Source organism: Pteronotus mesoamericanus, unplaced genomic scaffold, assembly GCF_021234165.1.
Source record: "Pteronotus mesoamericanus isolate MK-2021 breed Mesoamerican mustached bat unplaced genomic scaffold, CSHL_Meso_final contig_202, whole genome shotgun sequence".
NCBI classification, from domain to species: Eukaryota; Metazoa; Chordata; class Mammalia; order Chiroptera; family Mormoopidae; genus Pteronotus; species Pteronotus mesoamericanus.
The window spans coordinates 5,925,136-5,941,175 of NW_026555086.1; the positions used below are offsets into that span (position 1 = coordinate 5,925,136).

The following is a 16,040-nucleotide window of genomic DNA, read 5'->3' on the forward strand; positions in this document are numbered from 1 at the left end:
CGTCATGAACTCCGAGAGCTGCGGTCTCCCTGCTGCTTACATCTCGGGGGGTCAGCGCCTCCCATGAGGGGCTCTTGGCCGCTGTCAGCAGCTCCCCTCCTGAAGGCCTGTCTCTGATTTCTGCTGTGGTTGTTGTGAGCCTCTGAAACAGAAGGACTAGCCTCTGGCAAGGGGTCGAAGTCCCTCCTCCCGTCACGGCCAGAACCTCAGCTGTCCGTCAATCTGGTTCGATGGCTCTTTAGCCCTAAGGGAGGAAGAAGGCCCCACTCTGTGCTGAGTCCCCCCGTTTGGTTTTGGTGTGGTGTTCTCCCCCCCTGCCCCTTGGCTTTCCTGTCTTATCTCTAGAGTTTGGTGGTGGCGTGGTAACTCAAATTCTGGATCAAGAAGCTGGATTTTTTTTTTTTTTTTTTTTGCCTCCGTAATTAATTTTAAGAAAGGAGCCAGCTACTCCTCTTTGGCACTGGGGGACCTGCTGAGGGTGGCATTTGATTACAGTCCTGTAATATTTTTGTCTACAACATTGAAATGGAAGAGTTAAGCTATGGGGTGCAGAAAAAGCCATGCCAGTGGATCTGAGGCCCGCGAAGATTGTGTCTCGTGGGCAACACTTTGACTCAAGAACAGAACTCGGTCGGGAGTTTTCATTGATTGGCTTCAGTGCAAGAGGGGTGGCCATGAATTGGCATGGATGTTAGACATTTTCCTGCTCAGACAACGTGACTGGGAGATCCTTGAAGACAGTAAGTTCCAGGCCTTGTGACCTTGTTCAATTCCTAGTCTTATCCTCTAGCAAGTGCCTGGCATGTAGTAGGCTGTTCATTATTAACCCACTTAATTCTCACTGCAAACCTATGTGGTTGTTATATACTTATCTTTATTTTACAAATGACATGGCTATTCAGTAGGGGTGGCCAGTTTTGAGTTGACCCCAGAGCCCTTATTTTAATGATGACACTATTTGCCTCAAAAGAGTTGCACAACGAAGCAGGAAGATGAAATCATTATTTACTAAAAAGAATGGGGTCTTTTTTTGCTACCTTGTTGGATAGCTGTCTCCTTATGTCTGAGTTTTAATTTACTGGAATCCAGAAGTTACTGGACCCTGATAGGTGAATGAACTAGTTACACATGATCCAGTTACTAGATCATGACTAGTTCATCACTAGAATGAACTAGTTACTTTATTTCCTGGGATACCATAGTTGCCAAGACTTATGTTTTGTTCTTATTGATGGAAATAACCAGCCCAAAGACACAAAAACTTTAAAAAAATCTTTTCAACTCTTCCTAACAGAGGGTTTGGTGCTTTGCTGACTGTTTATTCCTGTAGCATAAACCAATTTCATGTCAAGTCTATTAAAGAGAACTCTTTTTTTTTCATTTAATAAATGATGTTGTTAATCCTATACCTTCAGAGAAGTTGAACTATATATACTTGTATTTATTCTGCTTTCAAAGCAGTCAAGTTCACTTCTGTTAACCACTGTCTTTTGTACCACAGGTAAGGCTTAGCAACCATTGTCTTAATGTTGTCTACATTTCTTTTTTTTTCTTTTTCTTTCTTTTTTTTGTTTAAACAACTTTAACCGAAATCACTTCTCCATATCAAACATCTAGTTAATGTAAACTAAAACCCTTTCATACGACTTGGTGTTCTCAGGTTAGTTATTTGAGTCATTTTCACCATTGTTCAATCTTCGCAAGTTGCTTTTGTTTGCTTCATGAAGGTTCAACATGGATAAACAAACACAAAAATTCTCTGTGGGAACAGGTGGAGATTATAATAGCTCTGTGCCCGTGTGTGGGACATGATTACATTAGCAAAGCCAGATGACCCGATGTTAAGCCATGAAAGCTTTACATTTCTTGAGAGGGCAGAGGTACAAAGCATTTGGGGATGAATGGAGTTGTACTTTGATGGTAAAATTTGACTTTCCAGTTAAGGTGCGTGATAGGAGGCTTGGAAAATAGATAGGAAACAATTTCTTATCTTTTCAAAGCTTTACTTAACCTCTCATGTATATACATGTAGGGTATTTCAGTTGCAGGGGACAAAAAAAAAAAAAAAAAAATTCACCACCTGAACTGGTTTAGGCAAAAAGGGCTGCAGGAATAGCTTGCTCAAGAGTCAGTTGATGTTACCAGGACCCAGCTTTGATCTCTTCCTCTTGTAGCTGCTTCCTCGATTCTCCCCGTTCTGCAAGACTGGTTGCAGAATCCTCTTCCTGTTGTCTTCTGACAGTCTACAGTCTCAAGACTCATTCTGATTAGACCCAGGCCTATTTCCCCTAAATCCAATTCTGTCGTGGGGCGCTGACCCGTGGAATCAGAGCGGGAGCTCTGCCCGACCACATGGACTGAGACTGGGGAAGGGAGCGCATTGCCAAATGAATAGAGGGGCTTGGCTTGGATAGAAGGAGGAATGCTACGGAGGCAAATAATACACACTCACCACAGTAGACTCCTGGAAGGAAAAGAAATTGTTAGTGTTTTTGCTGCTCTTTGGACCTGCTGTCACTGCCCTCAGTTGAAAAACGACAATTTGAATGGCTCTGTCGGGTGAATGGATGCACGCGTTCGTGGTTAAGTTCGTATAGTTCAGTTGCATGGGTCGGCATTGTCCCCAGCTCCTCCTGACCCATGGGTAAATTCCTTATTTAAATCTAAGAAACTTAATAGCAGCATCTCCTAATATGTGTCTTGAGTTTTGCTCTTAATGCTAATCTTTAATAAAGATCTATAATAAAAACATACTTTGTGTGATTATATCTTTCCCATCACACCTAGCGCAGGAAAGTGCTGTGTGTTCTAGGATCCCAGTATTTGTTGTTGATAGATGGATAGCTTCCTCACATCTGACTGATAAATGGGACTGAAAATCCCTCCCAGCCTGAGCTGGGTCGTCTCACTGAGCATCAAGTCTGTTCTTTCCTGGCCCTGCGGAAATGCTCAGGAGACCCCAGGTTCCAGCAGACACTGGCGGACTGAGCTTTTCTCCCCTGTTCCCATCCTATGGCTATGAAGTTCCTGGAGGAGAATTGAGGGATGAAGTCATTGTCTTTGACTTTCCGTCACAGGACATGATATAACCACCACTTGGTCTTTACGGTCCACAGGTTGAGTTCGAGTGGCTGAGACAGTTTTGGTTTCAAGGCAATCGCTACAGCAAGTGCACGGACTGGTGGTGTCAGCCCATGGCCCAGCTGGAGGAAATGTGGAGGAAGCTGGAAGGCGTGGTAAGTCCACAGGGCCTGCGAGAGCAACCTCTGGGAGAGGGCACTCTATGCGTTCTCCGCCGCCTCATTTGCACAGGTGAAGACATACTTAACTATTCTAAATTACTGAGTTAGGTTACTTTTAGTAAGGCCACGGAGCGGCCAGGATTTTGTCTGTGGCACCTCGGTTCAGTGGGAGGAGTATTTTTTGAACATTTCCTCCCTTTAAGGCACTGTTAGACGCTCTAGGAAATGACGATAAAGGGAGAACAATGTAACAGTAACACCTAAAATTTATTTGCCTTTTTATATGCACCAGGCATTATTCTAAGGGGTGTCCCTCTATTAACTTTTCAAATTCTTACAACAGTCCCATGAGCTGCAGAAATGGTGAAGAGCCTTCATTTATAGACATGGAAACCGAGGCTCAGAGGAGTGATTGCGTCCCCCAAAGCCCCCCAGCGAGCGGCGTCGCAGGGTTGCAGCCGGGCGGCCGGGCTCTACAGCTTGTGCTCATGCCCACGGCCTTCAGGGGAGCCAGGAAGGGGACAGAGGGATAGCCAGGCATTACAGTAGCATCAGCGGAATCCCGTAATAGGCATTTTTGGAAAATCCCAGTCCAGAGGCGAGAGTATTGATTTTAGACCACTGGACCTGGGCTTGTTGCTCAGTGGCAGTCGTGGCTTTGGGGACCTTGGGTGGGGAGGAGTAGAGTCGGAGAGGGTATTTGGAGAGGAATTTAGGCTCCAGGAACTGTATAAACAAGATCAGAAGTGGGGGCGTAGGATGAGACACGGACCTCAGGGGACGTGGTAGGGAATCTAATAGCTGGAAGGCTACGTGGAGGGCTTTTGAATTAAGCCTTAATTTAACTAATAGAAATAATAACAGATACTTACAGGATACTAAGGGCCAGCCACAATTCTAAATGCTTTAAACATAACTTATTAAATTTTTAAACAAGCCCATAAAGTAGGGGCTATTTTTTTCCCATCTTTTTTGGGAACAGTGTCCCCAGCAAACAAGAACATTGAAGTGCAAAAGGCCTACATCATCTTCTAAGGTGGGAGCTGGGATTGGAACTCAGGGTGTTGGCTCGGAGGTCATGGCCTCTGCCGCCTCACTGTCCCGCCTCCACACAGTTGAATTTGCAGGGCCGTGAAAAAGTGACAAATGCCCGAGAAACTCTGGAGAGAGCGTCGCTGCACAGACTTTGAAATGTGCTGGAAATGACGAACTCTTCTGCAAAAACGGGTTACCTGTTGCTAATCCCCATTTTATCATAATGACAACATCAAGCCACAACCCTGGAGGGGCCCCCGTTGGAAAGTCGGGATCAGATTCAGAAGTTCCTGCTTTCCAGCTGACTCCCCAGATCAGTAAACCTTACCTTCTCATGGATATATGTCTGAGGAAGCAGTGCGAGAACCTTTTGGAACACAGAAAGTATCGCAGAAACGGAGCTCCAAAGAAATGAATCAGTGCAGCACCGAGCATCGTAAACCTGAGCTGGAGGTCATGGAAAGCCCATGCCTGACCCTCTTCCATTGGTGCTGTTCCTCCCATTCACCTGTGTTGCGTGGGCTCCGTTTTTATGGGATGTGTATATAAGGGCAGCTTCAATTTCAGGCCATGTATTTTTTCATTCTGGCTTCATCCATATACATCTGAGTTAGAACGTCTTTCTTTGTGGAAGCTTGATTGTCGGACATCAGCCTGACCGTGGGGTTGTAATTTGACAACTATGAATTAGAACTGGCAGACAGACGAGGAAGGAGCTCACTGATTTTGTTAAAAATGTTTTTCAGTTGCTTTTTCTCATTTTTTAAATTTTTTTTAAGTGATATCTTTGGTATTGTGAGCTTACCAGCGATGTTCATTGTGTATTCACTTAAGAGTTATAATGTTTTTAAAAAATTTGGTGGCAATGGCCCATGAGGTGGAATATCTTCTATTTATAACGCTCGTGTAAAAAATACTGAAGAAGAAGAGCGCTCTTGGGAATGGTCCAGAGCGAGTTTGCTTGCAGCCGGTGTGGCGTTACTAAGTGTTCGGAGTGAAATGAATGGCCTCAGTGTCTCACAGCGAGCCTAGGGATGATCACTATCAGCAGAGGGAAGGTTTGGGCCGAGATAAAAGGGATGGTGCTTCTAAATTAAATTTAAGCAATTGCTTCAAGCCTTTTTTAATGACTTTGAACAACTACATAATAATTTATTTTTGCGATTGGAGGAGACAAAGAGAAGGATCCTTGGAACAGTCTACGCCTCTGTGGCTCTGTTTATGCAGGGCCATCTGGTATTTGTGCACCGGCAACTGGCTGGTTCAGTTCCTGCTTTGCACCAAGCCCACCTCGTGTTTTTTTCAGTTGCAATCAGTAGGGGGCAATGTTGAGCTGCCAGTTGGAGGCCCCCAAATGCTAGCCTTTGAGGAAAATGCATACAAATCTACCATTAACTGTCAAGAATTATCCCTGTTGCTTCAAGTTAGCTGTAATCTCCAAGATTCCATAACACAGGAAATCAGTTGTGGGTTAACAAATTCAACAGCAATTTAACATAAAAAGTGCAGAGTTTGGTGCACATTTGGATTCTATAGAATTAGACTAATCTAAACGGCATTTCTGAATGCACTCACTTTGCTTCCAGGGAATATATTACTCAAAATTATTATCCTTTTAGACAAATGATTCTTCTTTATCTTTATGCTTTTTTTTTTTTTTTGACTTGTAAAATCATGTGTGTGTTGTGGAAAGACTTCTCTAATTAATGTCTTTTGTCTGTTCTGCAACCTAGCATCGATCTCTTTGGGTGAGAAAATAAGACAAAAAACCTGAGGCCATATGCACATTACTTTTCCCCTCCAGCTTATGAGTAAAGCAACCTTTGACAGCCCCCGTATCAGCGAAGAGACTAGCGTCATTTCTCTCTGTCTTTGTGTTCTTTTTTTCACTTCGTGGCTGGAAGGTGTAGTCTCAAGTAGGAGAGAGAAGAACGGGAAATGAGCTTTGAAATCGCATTTCTGCCATTAGTGGTAATTACTTCACATGTCATAACAAGTCACAGATTTCAGAAAGTTGAGTCAGCTGTCTCTGCAGCTCCCCCCGCCCCTGCTGCCCATCTTTGGACCGAGCAAGCACCGTTTTCTATCGCGCTGTTTATTATTGCCATTCCTCTCCCTGAGGACAGTTTTACTCTGGGCACGCTCTTGTGATGTAAATGTTAAACCTTAGATTTGAATGACATTCTGATAAAATATCACATTTCCCTTGAATATTTATCACGAATTAAACCCAAAGCAACATAACGTCTCTTATAACCCAGGAATTTAGCCTAACCTTTCCTCTCATCCTGCTCTCTATTCAAGAAGGTATTATACCACTGGAACAGCATTCAAATATTTGTATTTTATTTTATTTTATTTTTTTTAAACGAGCCTACCACCCCACCAGGCTCCTCAGGATAAGAGAGAGTTACCATTTGAAAGAGACTGTACAAGCTGTGCTTTCTGGGTAAAGAGAAATATGAAAAGCCGAATCTCCTGTGAGGTGAGGAAGTCTTGCTGCAGCCAGAGATTCAGCGGATAGGCCCGTCGTCTCTCAGGGTCTGGTATCGCGCTTCGCAAAACTGACATTTATTTTACCTATAAAATGTTTTAACACAGTCACATTCACAGTGATATAGAAGAGAATGCTAGGTGTGGTGTCCTTTAAATTGATGACATTTGTTCACTTCCTTTTGACCTTAAACAAACAAAAAAAGCTTAATTTGGTCTAATCCAATGAAAATATTCTAGAAGAGTTCCCAGATTAACATTTTTGGGAGTATAGATGATTTCTACACTGGAGAGGAATATCTTTGTGCTTTTTTCATTGCTTTTTATTCTTTCGAAGGAGAGGAGTGGACCCCAGTGGCTTTGGATGTTTTGAATTGCACTTCCTGTGCTGACCGTTCCTCCGGCCGCGCAGCCATGCGCTTCTGTGGCCCTCGGCCTTCCTAACCTGCATTGACTTCAGTGGGTAGGAGCCAAGACTGGATTATTTTTAATGTGTCCGTTTTGGAAGCAGTGTAAAACACAACATATAATTATGTTAGGTAAGCCATCGGCCACGTTTAACGTTACCCGTTTAGGTTGAAATCTGGCACATCTGAGCAGGAGGTGTGGAAAGTGAGTAGGTGTTTTGTTTAAAATCATTCCCCATGTCTTGTTGCTAAAGTTGTAAGAGAGAAAGGTGCTTCAGAACTTGAAGTTTGGCCTTTACAAATCAGTTAGAATAGGCTCATTTCAAGATGAGCCGGGCCTTTGTCCTTGTTCCTTTGGCCTGTGTGAACCTCCTGGAAAACCTCACGCCTGGAGCCTGCGCACTGTGGTCGCGCCGAGCCCCGAGCCCCGGCTCCGCTCTCCTTGTGGGTTACCCAGTCGCAGGGAGGGGCTGAGCCCAGGAGCCGCCTGTTTGTTTTTGGAGAGATTAATGAAGCTCTCATCACAGGGCTTTAGATTGAAATCTCTGTAACTGAGTAGAGGAACAAGGCTGCTTTTTCATATGTGTATACCAAGAACGCTGGCGTTTGCTTTCATGTTATAGTTCAGTGAGCCAAGTTCATTTTAAACTTTCTTTTAGGATTGAAGATTTTTGGGGAGGGGTATGAGGATGAAAGTGGATAAATAGTTTTTTTTGCCCATATTGATGATGAACTCACCAACTTATATATATATGTATATGTATATATATATATGTATATATATATATATGTGTGTGTGTATGTGTGTGTGTGTGTATTTGTCTATCCCCTGCTTAGTATTAATGGATATACCAAATTATATTTGCTGACATAACCCTGTCTTCAATTTTCCAGAGTTAACATTTCTAATATTGGAGCAAGAATATATTACAGTAATTTAGGATCTGGTGTGAGCTGTCTAGTGGTTTTAAATTAAAATTTAAATTCCCTGCTCCCCTTTTAGATGAGTACAGTGCTGAGTGGCTCAGGATACGCACGGCTTGAAGGCAGGTAAACAGCCACCAGCACCCAATCATTCAAATTACCATGCAGACACCAGTTTTCGGACTGTGCTATGTTTAGCTTTGGAAATTTGGAAAGAAGGGGGGGGGCGTCACTTTTCAGCTACAGTAGCTTAAAACGCTTGACTCACATATTTTTATTATCTTAAATGTGTTCATTGAAGACTGGTGCTTTCTATTCTTTGCCCGCACCCCTCCCCCCCAACTCCCCACAGCTGCATTGTTCTATTAAGAGTAAACTATCTGAAGGAAATTGTACATGTAATTTAGCAATGAATTTTTAACACGTTGTGATTCCTTCTTTGATTGCCTTCTGGATTTGTCTCAGATTTTTCCAGTTTTTCCCTTAGTTGCTACAGACTCAGTAATGATTGAGGAAAAAAAAGTGTTGTATATCCTGTCTTTTTGGGAAGAAATTTACAATTCCAAGAGAATTCAGGCTTAAGCCTTAGAAACAGAATGTGCATCGAAAGCACAAAGCACTCTGTTTATGATTCTCTTTGAAGTGTTTTTGCAACTGGATAAGGAAAAATTTAGAACTCGTCTGATAGTGTTCAGGGTAAATACTTAAACCCCTTTAGAGAATTTCACACACAGATACTGTGCAGGAGAAAAAAGGGATACTTATGTTTCTTAAAGCAGCTACAGCCTACAGCTTTGTACTTAAAGACAGAGGTGTTGAATAGAATTCTACTGAGGATACATCCAGTGACAATATCTCCAAGAACATCAGAGCCAACCAGTGGGTAGGACTTTCTGTGTTTAACCCTTACGGGAACTGTGCGAGAGTTGAACCTTATGGGTACCAAGTCCTAGGATGTGCCTGTTACACCCCAGGAATGTTAAGAGGATGGTCTAGGCCTCTGCTCTGCACACAACAGGAGCAAGACTAAAATATGCAGGAGACAGTGAAGCAAACTGACAGGAGCTAGGAAATTCCACGCGAAAGGCTGGCCGTCTGCCTTAACTCCTGTTAGCGTGTAGAGAGAAGAGCTGGAATAAACAGCCAAGGTTTCTATTTTAAGCTTCAGCTCAATTGTGCTAGCTTTTGTTAAATACACATATGCATTTCACACACACACTATACATAGGTATATACATATATATTTTTTAATACAGGAATTCTTTTGTTTTACATCGTTTAAACTGCACTGGAATTCTGACTGAGGGATAGGTGTGAAGATCCCTTGCCTTTCCCCCGGAGGAATAGTCCGGGTTGCTGGGATTTGTTTTGGATTACTGCACTCTCGCTAGCAGACCCTCACAGCATTGCAGATGTGGATCCAGAAACCCTGGTACCAGATGGGCGTGTTAGGGATTTTTGTTTGTCCAGGAAGAGACAGCATAAGACAAATGTGTACTTTATTTCCTCTGGGGTTTTTTTGGAGGGAGGGATAAAGTGGGGAGTGGGGCATCAAACTCAGCTCTAGCCTGTCATTGTCTTATTATAAATACCTTTGAAATGATCTGTAAGAATCTCTAGAAAAATGAAGTTGTGTTAAAAAAAAATTCAAGTTTGAAAGGGAAGCAAGATATAAAAGGATGTGCCAATTGTTGGCAATATTATCAACATTTTAGGACTTTTTTCTCCACGTTGGTTAATTGAATGGTCCTTGAAATTGTTACCTTCCACAGAAAACTGTTGTGATGATCACAGAAGCTTTGCAAAATGCAAAATAGCATACACATCCCAGGCATCACCAATAGCGATTTTAGAAGGAAGTGTAAACGGTCCTCGGTTTAGAAAGCTTAACTTAGTGGCCCTGTGCCCGCGTCCCCCTCAGAGACAGCATCCCGCCCTCTTCTCGTCTCCCTTCCTCCAGAGCTGGCTCAGTCCCGGAGCCGTAGGGGTTCACGGCGCCCCGAACTGCGTGCTTCTCCACTAATGGTTCTGCTCCACTGCGGACTAAATACTTGGGGAGGCTGGGCTGGGAACCTTGCCCTACTTTGCGAAAACGCCTCTGTGGAGAGATGTGCTCCAAGTGCCCACACCCACCAGAGCCCAGAGCTTAGGAACACACTGAGTCTGCATTAGGGTGACATAACCATCCTTCTGCCTTCTTCTTGCTCAACGTCTGCCAAAGAATGACCTTTCTTTTTTTTTTTAACCAGAGGAAACTGCGATACATGTTGTCTTTTCATTATTCCTTCAAGTATCTCCGTGTTCATTGGTAGAAGATAACTTCTAACACCGTCTTTTCCCCAACATGTGAATCAGCGTGGACTTTTTTGAATTCCCTCTCCATGATCTCAGCCCATCTGGAACCACCTGTGACAATCTCGTTTGTAAATTTTTCCTTGATGTGGATAAAAGCCTCAGATAATTGCCAACTTGGTTTTGATCAATTGACAAAATTAGCCTTCAGATAAAAATCTGGAGTATTATGGCAACATTCCAAATGAATTTCCAGTTTTTAGAATTATCTGTTTCAGTCACAAAGACTTGGAACAGGTGGTGGCTTGATAATAGATATCCCTCTTATTTAAATATTATTAAATGAGCAATTATGAAATACCTAGAATTATGCATAGATCTTCTTTAGCAGATGCTGGGGGATTAAGAAGGCTTGTGTTTTAATTAATGTCATACACTTTTCATGTAGTTACAGTGAATTTTGTTAACAAGTGGAAGTGGCAGATATGCCAATGCCTATAATAAATCAATATTTTCTTGTACCAGGTCTCACATCTTGGGACACCAGAACAATAGTTAGGAAAGGCGGGTTATAGTCAACCATTTAGTAATAAGTTTTCAGTATCTCAAATTCAGTATTTCCAAAACCGAATTCTTGATGCCCATAATCCCCCACGCCTCTCTCCCAGGATTGCAGGGTTCAATCCTTTGCACTGTCCAGTCGCCCAGCCTAAAACCAGCCTAAAATCCAAGGGCTGGATTAATCTCTTGATTTATCAGCAATCTATTTAGCTCTCTTTTCAAAATATATTCCTGATCTGATCCCTGCCTTCCCCACCCCCTCTGCTACCACCTTGGTAAGAACCACCTTGTTTGCAGAGAGGGCCCCCCCCCCGCCCCTGCCGCCCGGGGTCTGCCACCCGACGTCCACCCCCCTCAGAGTGCTCCTTTAACATCTGCCAGGGTATCTCACTGCCCAGACTCACCCCGTGGTCAGAAATCCAGCTCCCTCGCGGCGCGCCTGGTGTGCCCCTGGGGATCTGCCTGCGCCCCCACCGGCCTCCACCTGTCTTCAGAGCTGCTGGCCTCGTCCTGCCTCAGGGCGCTGCAGTGGGCCCCCCGCCCCTCTCGAATCCTCTCATTTGCATGCCTCCCTCTCCCTGCCTCCCACTCAGGCCTCTCTGCTCCAGCCCCTCCTGGGGGAGTTGTCTCTGGCCCAGCTCCCTCCCGCTGGGGACATCGCCTTGCCCTGCTCCACTGGGCTTCCCGGCCCTCTCCGTGGCCCGCCCGGACACTCTCTGTCGTCTGGCTCCACTTCATAGCGTTCTCATGAGGGCAGGGATTTGTCGTATCCACTGTTGTGTCCCCAGCTCCTAGAACAGGGTCTGAGACACAGTAGGTCCTTGACAGGGTCACCTGTTGAAGAGATGAATGGACCTGAGGTCAGCGCTCCGGGCCTGCCATCTCCTCACATACGTTAGCCAGCGTGGTCTTTAATACCTTCTCTTCAACTCTGTGTATTTCCCTAAAATATTAGGTCCTGTGTAACAGCAGTATTTTGGGGTTATTTTTATTTTTAAACAAACGTAATCCTCTGAACAATACTTGAAAACATCTTTAACATCAAAAAAAAAAACAAAAGGAAGGAAGGAAGGAAAGGAAGGAAGGAAGAAAGGAAAGGAAGGAAGGAAAGGAAGGAAGGAAGGAAGAAAGAAGAAAGAAAGGAAGGAAGGAAAGAAGGAAAAAAAGAAAGAAAGAAAGAAAAGAAAAAAGAAAAGAAAAGAAACCTATCAAGCGCTGACCGGTGTGCCTCAGTTGGTTGGGCATCACTCCACAAACCAGAGGTTGCCAGTTCGATTCCCAGTCAGGGCACTTGCCTGGGTGGTGGGTTCTGGTCCCTGGTCAGGGCGCATGTGAGAGGCAACTGATGGATGTTTCTCTCCTCCTCTCCCTCCCTCACTTCCTTTCTTTCTAAAATATAAATTAAAAAAGTTTTAAAAATGCGTATCAAGAGCGCAGAGGATGCAAGAATGTCCTGTTTTATGTCTTTGACATTAACACCAAGAAGACGAGCAATCACTGGCAAACACCTTATGCAAATATGAAAACTCTTTTTATTGAAATGAGAAAAGTAAGTAGGTCATTAGTTTCCCTGAGTAGCCGTGCTGCTAAAACTTAAAATCATGGTGATTTATCTTATTTGCTGTCATCCTTCATTATTTTAGACTTCCCTATTCTTGAAAAAAAGAGCATAAAATTGCCACACAATTAAGTGAGTTCTCCAACCAAGTCTGGACTTTTCACACTAGTTCCCAAAGTTGCAGAGGGAAAGCGACATGTACCGGACAGGTTTTGGGCACAGAACTTGGGAAATCTCTGAGGAGTAAACTGACTTCCGCTAGGCAACCTGAAAACTGATTAAAATATTTATCATCCTTTGGGTAGGCAATAGCTTTTGATGATGGAAGGCGTATTAATATTCATCTCTGCTGCTTGTCGACGCTTCAGACAGATCCCAGGAAAGGATGTTGAGGTGACCAGCTTTCTTTCCTCGCCAGGAGTCCCTGGGACCCAGCACAGCTTGGAACCAGCACCTGCCTTGTGATGTGCTCTGGCTTTTCCTCCAGGGGATGCGGGCGAGGGAATACAAGCCAGGAGAGACTTTGGACCGGAAAGCTTTAAAGGATTCCTGCTTCCTCACAGGAAGTCTTTTGCTAGAACAAAGGGAATAGTTGGGCTGTAATTTTATGAGCGGCAGAACCGCCTTTGCTCTCTCAGTCCACGAGGCAGAACTGGCTTCTCAGGTGAGCGGGAGACATCTAAGCGTCACAGGAGGTTTTGGTGGGAACGCCACTGGAGGCTCACGGGGGCCCCCCTTCCCCCGCCGCCCCCATCTTTGTTGAGGGAGGAGAGAAATCCGTTGTGTTTGCTGATGACTGGTTGTTCTAGAGTGTTCCATCTCTCTTTTGTCTTGAGACAGAGGCTGTATATGGTGTCCGCATAGCCAGGCACAAGTAGCAGGAGGTAGCCTGTTGGGGTTCCCAGGACCTTTAAATGTTTTTTCCATTCAGTGGGAGAAAGAATCTGGCTTAATTAGTTAATTAAGCAGTGTTGTCTTCTTTCTAAAGTAGAATAGCCTTGATTACATTCTTCGGGCAAGTAAGAGCTCTGAGGGGACCTGACCTTTTCATCGAATCCTCAGAAAGACCTGGAAATGGAATACGCTGTGTTCATAAAAAAAGCAATGTGTTAGGAAACTTAGTTTTTGTGTCTGAAAATTCAGAGTCCTCCCCCTATTGTGTTTTAGTTTTTATTATTCCGTGCTGAGGTATTTAATGAAGGATACCGTAAAAATTGGACAATTATCGTATCTGAAACCTGTTTTAATATAGCAATAGCAGAAGAAAAATAATCTTTTCTTTTTATTTCTATCCTGGTCATTTTTCCTTCATTTGCCCCACTTGGTGGTAGGTAAGTGTAAAGTTATACAAAAAGCTAGGACTTCACGTCTCCCAAGTTGTTAAGGCACAAGACAGTAAGTCATTCAGAGGAAGGAAAAACAAAGGAGAAAAGTGGGCGCTAGCCCAGGCCTTTGGGAATACGAAGGATTTTGAAAGGGTGGAGGTGGGCAGAGGGTATTTCAACATGGCAGAAGCAGAGACAACTTCGGGGAAAACACAAGACCTGCTTCCAGGCTCAGGCGGACTGGATGGAGTGCGGCTTGCGGGAGGCTAGCAGTGAGAGCTGAGGTTAGGAGGATCAGCAAGGGCCTTCTTTTTCTCGTGCATGACTTTGCCAGGTACACAGTCCCCCTCAGGGACTGGCTTTCTGCCACAGGAATGGGAGCCAAGTGCTAAATGTGCACAGGAAGACTAAAATGAAAACTATTTTTATTATCTTACATTTGCAAAGGTTGTACTTGGGACACAAGTCAAAATTGTACAATTTGCATTAATTTCCAGACCTGTCCGCACCCTGAATACACCGCCCTGGCAACACTGTACATTTTCAGAGGAGTTACACGTGAGTTGAGGCATTTTCCTACCGGGGTCGTTTTTCCCGGTAGGAGTCCCCTACCGGGAAGCTCCTTTGGTCAGCGGCAGGAGTCCCCATGGGTGAACCACTTGCGACTCTTTCTTCTTGAGGAGCCTGAGGTCTGTTTCATCTCATTCATTCACTTTTGTGAGGCTGGAATGTTGGTCGGGAGGAAACGGCGTCTTGCAGAGCGGGCGGCATCTCCTAGATCGGACGCCTTGAGAACTTGCGCACGCGTACGAGAGCATCTTGAAATACAGCCCGCGTGTTCTTCACAAGGTACCTGATTCGGTTCAGGAGAGCGGGCGCGGTGCCCTGTCATTCCCACTGAGGACACGGAGTGCTGTCTTTCCCACGCATACCCCCATCCCCGGGCTGAGAGCACATCAGAGGTGGTGCCCGCCACGCCCCTGGGTATTTGCCACCGCCCCTTGGCCTGTCATCGTGCCCCTAGAGACGGAGCCAACGCTCAGGATGTGAATGGCGGCTGTTCATTGTGGCCTCGCCTGCCTTGGTGTGTGCATCTCTGCCCGACTCTCAGTCTTTCCCTTTATGAGATGTTACTATTTCCTAGTGATTGGGCTTATTCTAAGGCACGAGGCATTCATTCCTGATTGGTTAACAACTCTGTTAGTTTGCTCCTCGGACCTGGGCTTCTGAAAGCTAGCCTCTCCTTTGATTCTGTTCAAGAATCTAAGGTCTTAAGTTACCTTAGAGCTGCCTTGTGCATTAGTGAGATGGAGAAAGGATATTTTGGGGCCACTATTTTGTGTCATCTGACAACCTTATGAGAGAGTCACAGCCACATGGTGCTTCCCTAGAAAACAAATAGACTTTGTGCCTTTTTGGCATGTCTTCCCTTTGACACCTCTTTATTCCCTACGATGCCAGGGATATAGTCATATCTGTCATGGCTTCCTTTCTTTCAAGGTCTGGACCCTTTATTCCAGGCTCTCTGTGGAGCAGGCTGGTGACGCCCGTCCTCCTAGGCTCTGACAAGCTGAGGTCCCCCTGCCATGCAATCCTGGCTTGTCAGCATTGGAAGGGACCCAAGAGAGATCACCCCGTTCTCTTCATTCTGGAAACGGAAGGGCTCAGAAGGAATACAGGCTTGCCCACGGGTGTATGAGCCAGGCACCGCTGTGCACAGAACTCACATTTCCAATTCCAAGTTCGGTGCTTTTCATCATTTTCCAAGTTTCCCAGCGGCAGGATGCTAGTATCAAAATATGATTCAATGGATGTGTTCTTTGGAACTGTCTCTGCCTTGTGTTTGGGTTGGGCATATCAATATTAGACACTTGGACGTTGACGTGGACACCTTTTTGCTCCTAAAGCATTCATGCCTCCTTCCCTGACAGCACCTGGACATGACCCTGTGGCCCCGTGTCCTTTTCTGGCTGTTCCCTGAGCACGTGGCCTGGGCTAGGCCCTTCAGATGAGTTCTACCAGGACTGCTGGCTGACACGTGCGCATGGTGCAGAATTCCAAAAGCAGAGGGAGCCTCTTTCTCCCAGCATGGTGCCCTCCCCGGGGGACCAGAACTCTCCCCAATACTTTCTGTACCTTCCCAGGGATGTTCCACGTGCTTAAAAACATTTATGTGTTATGCTTTCAGATGAATAACACTGCA

General features: G+C 44.8%; 1 protein-coding gene across 1 annotated transcript in view; it reads left to right on the forward strand.

The window, feature by feature from the left end:
• FTO (FTO alpha-ketoglutarate dependent dioxygenase) overlaps positions 1 to 16,040 on the forward strand; it is a 314,012-nt gene that overhangs the window by 128,508 nt on the left and 169,464 nt on the right. The window contains exon 7 of the mRNA XM_054570344.1: positions 3,117 to 3,236. Within this exon, the coding sequence (XP_054426319.1) occupies positions 3,117 to 3,236 (120 nt within the window). The remainder of the gene's footprint in view (positions 1 to 3,116; positions 3,237 to 16,040) is intronic.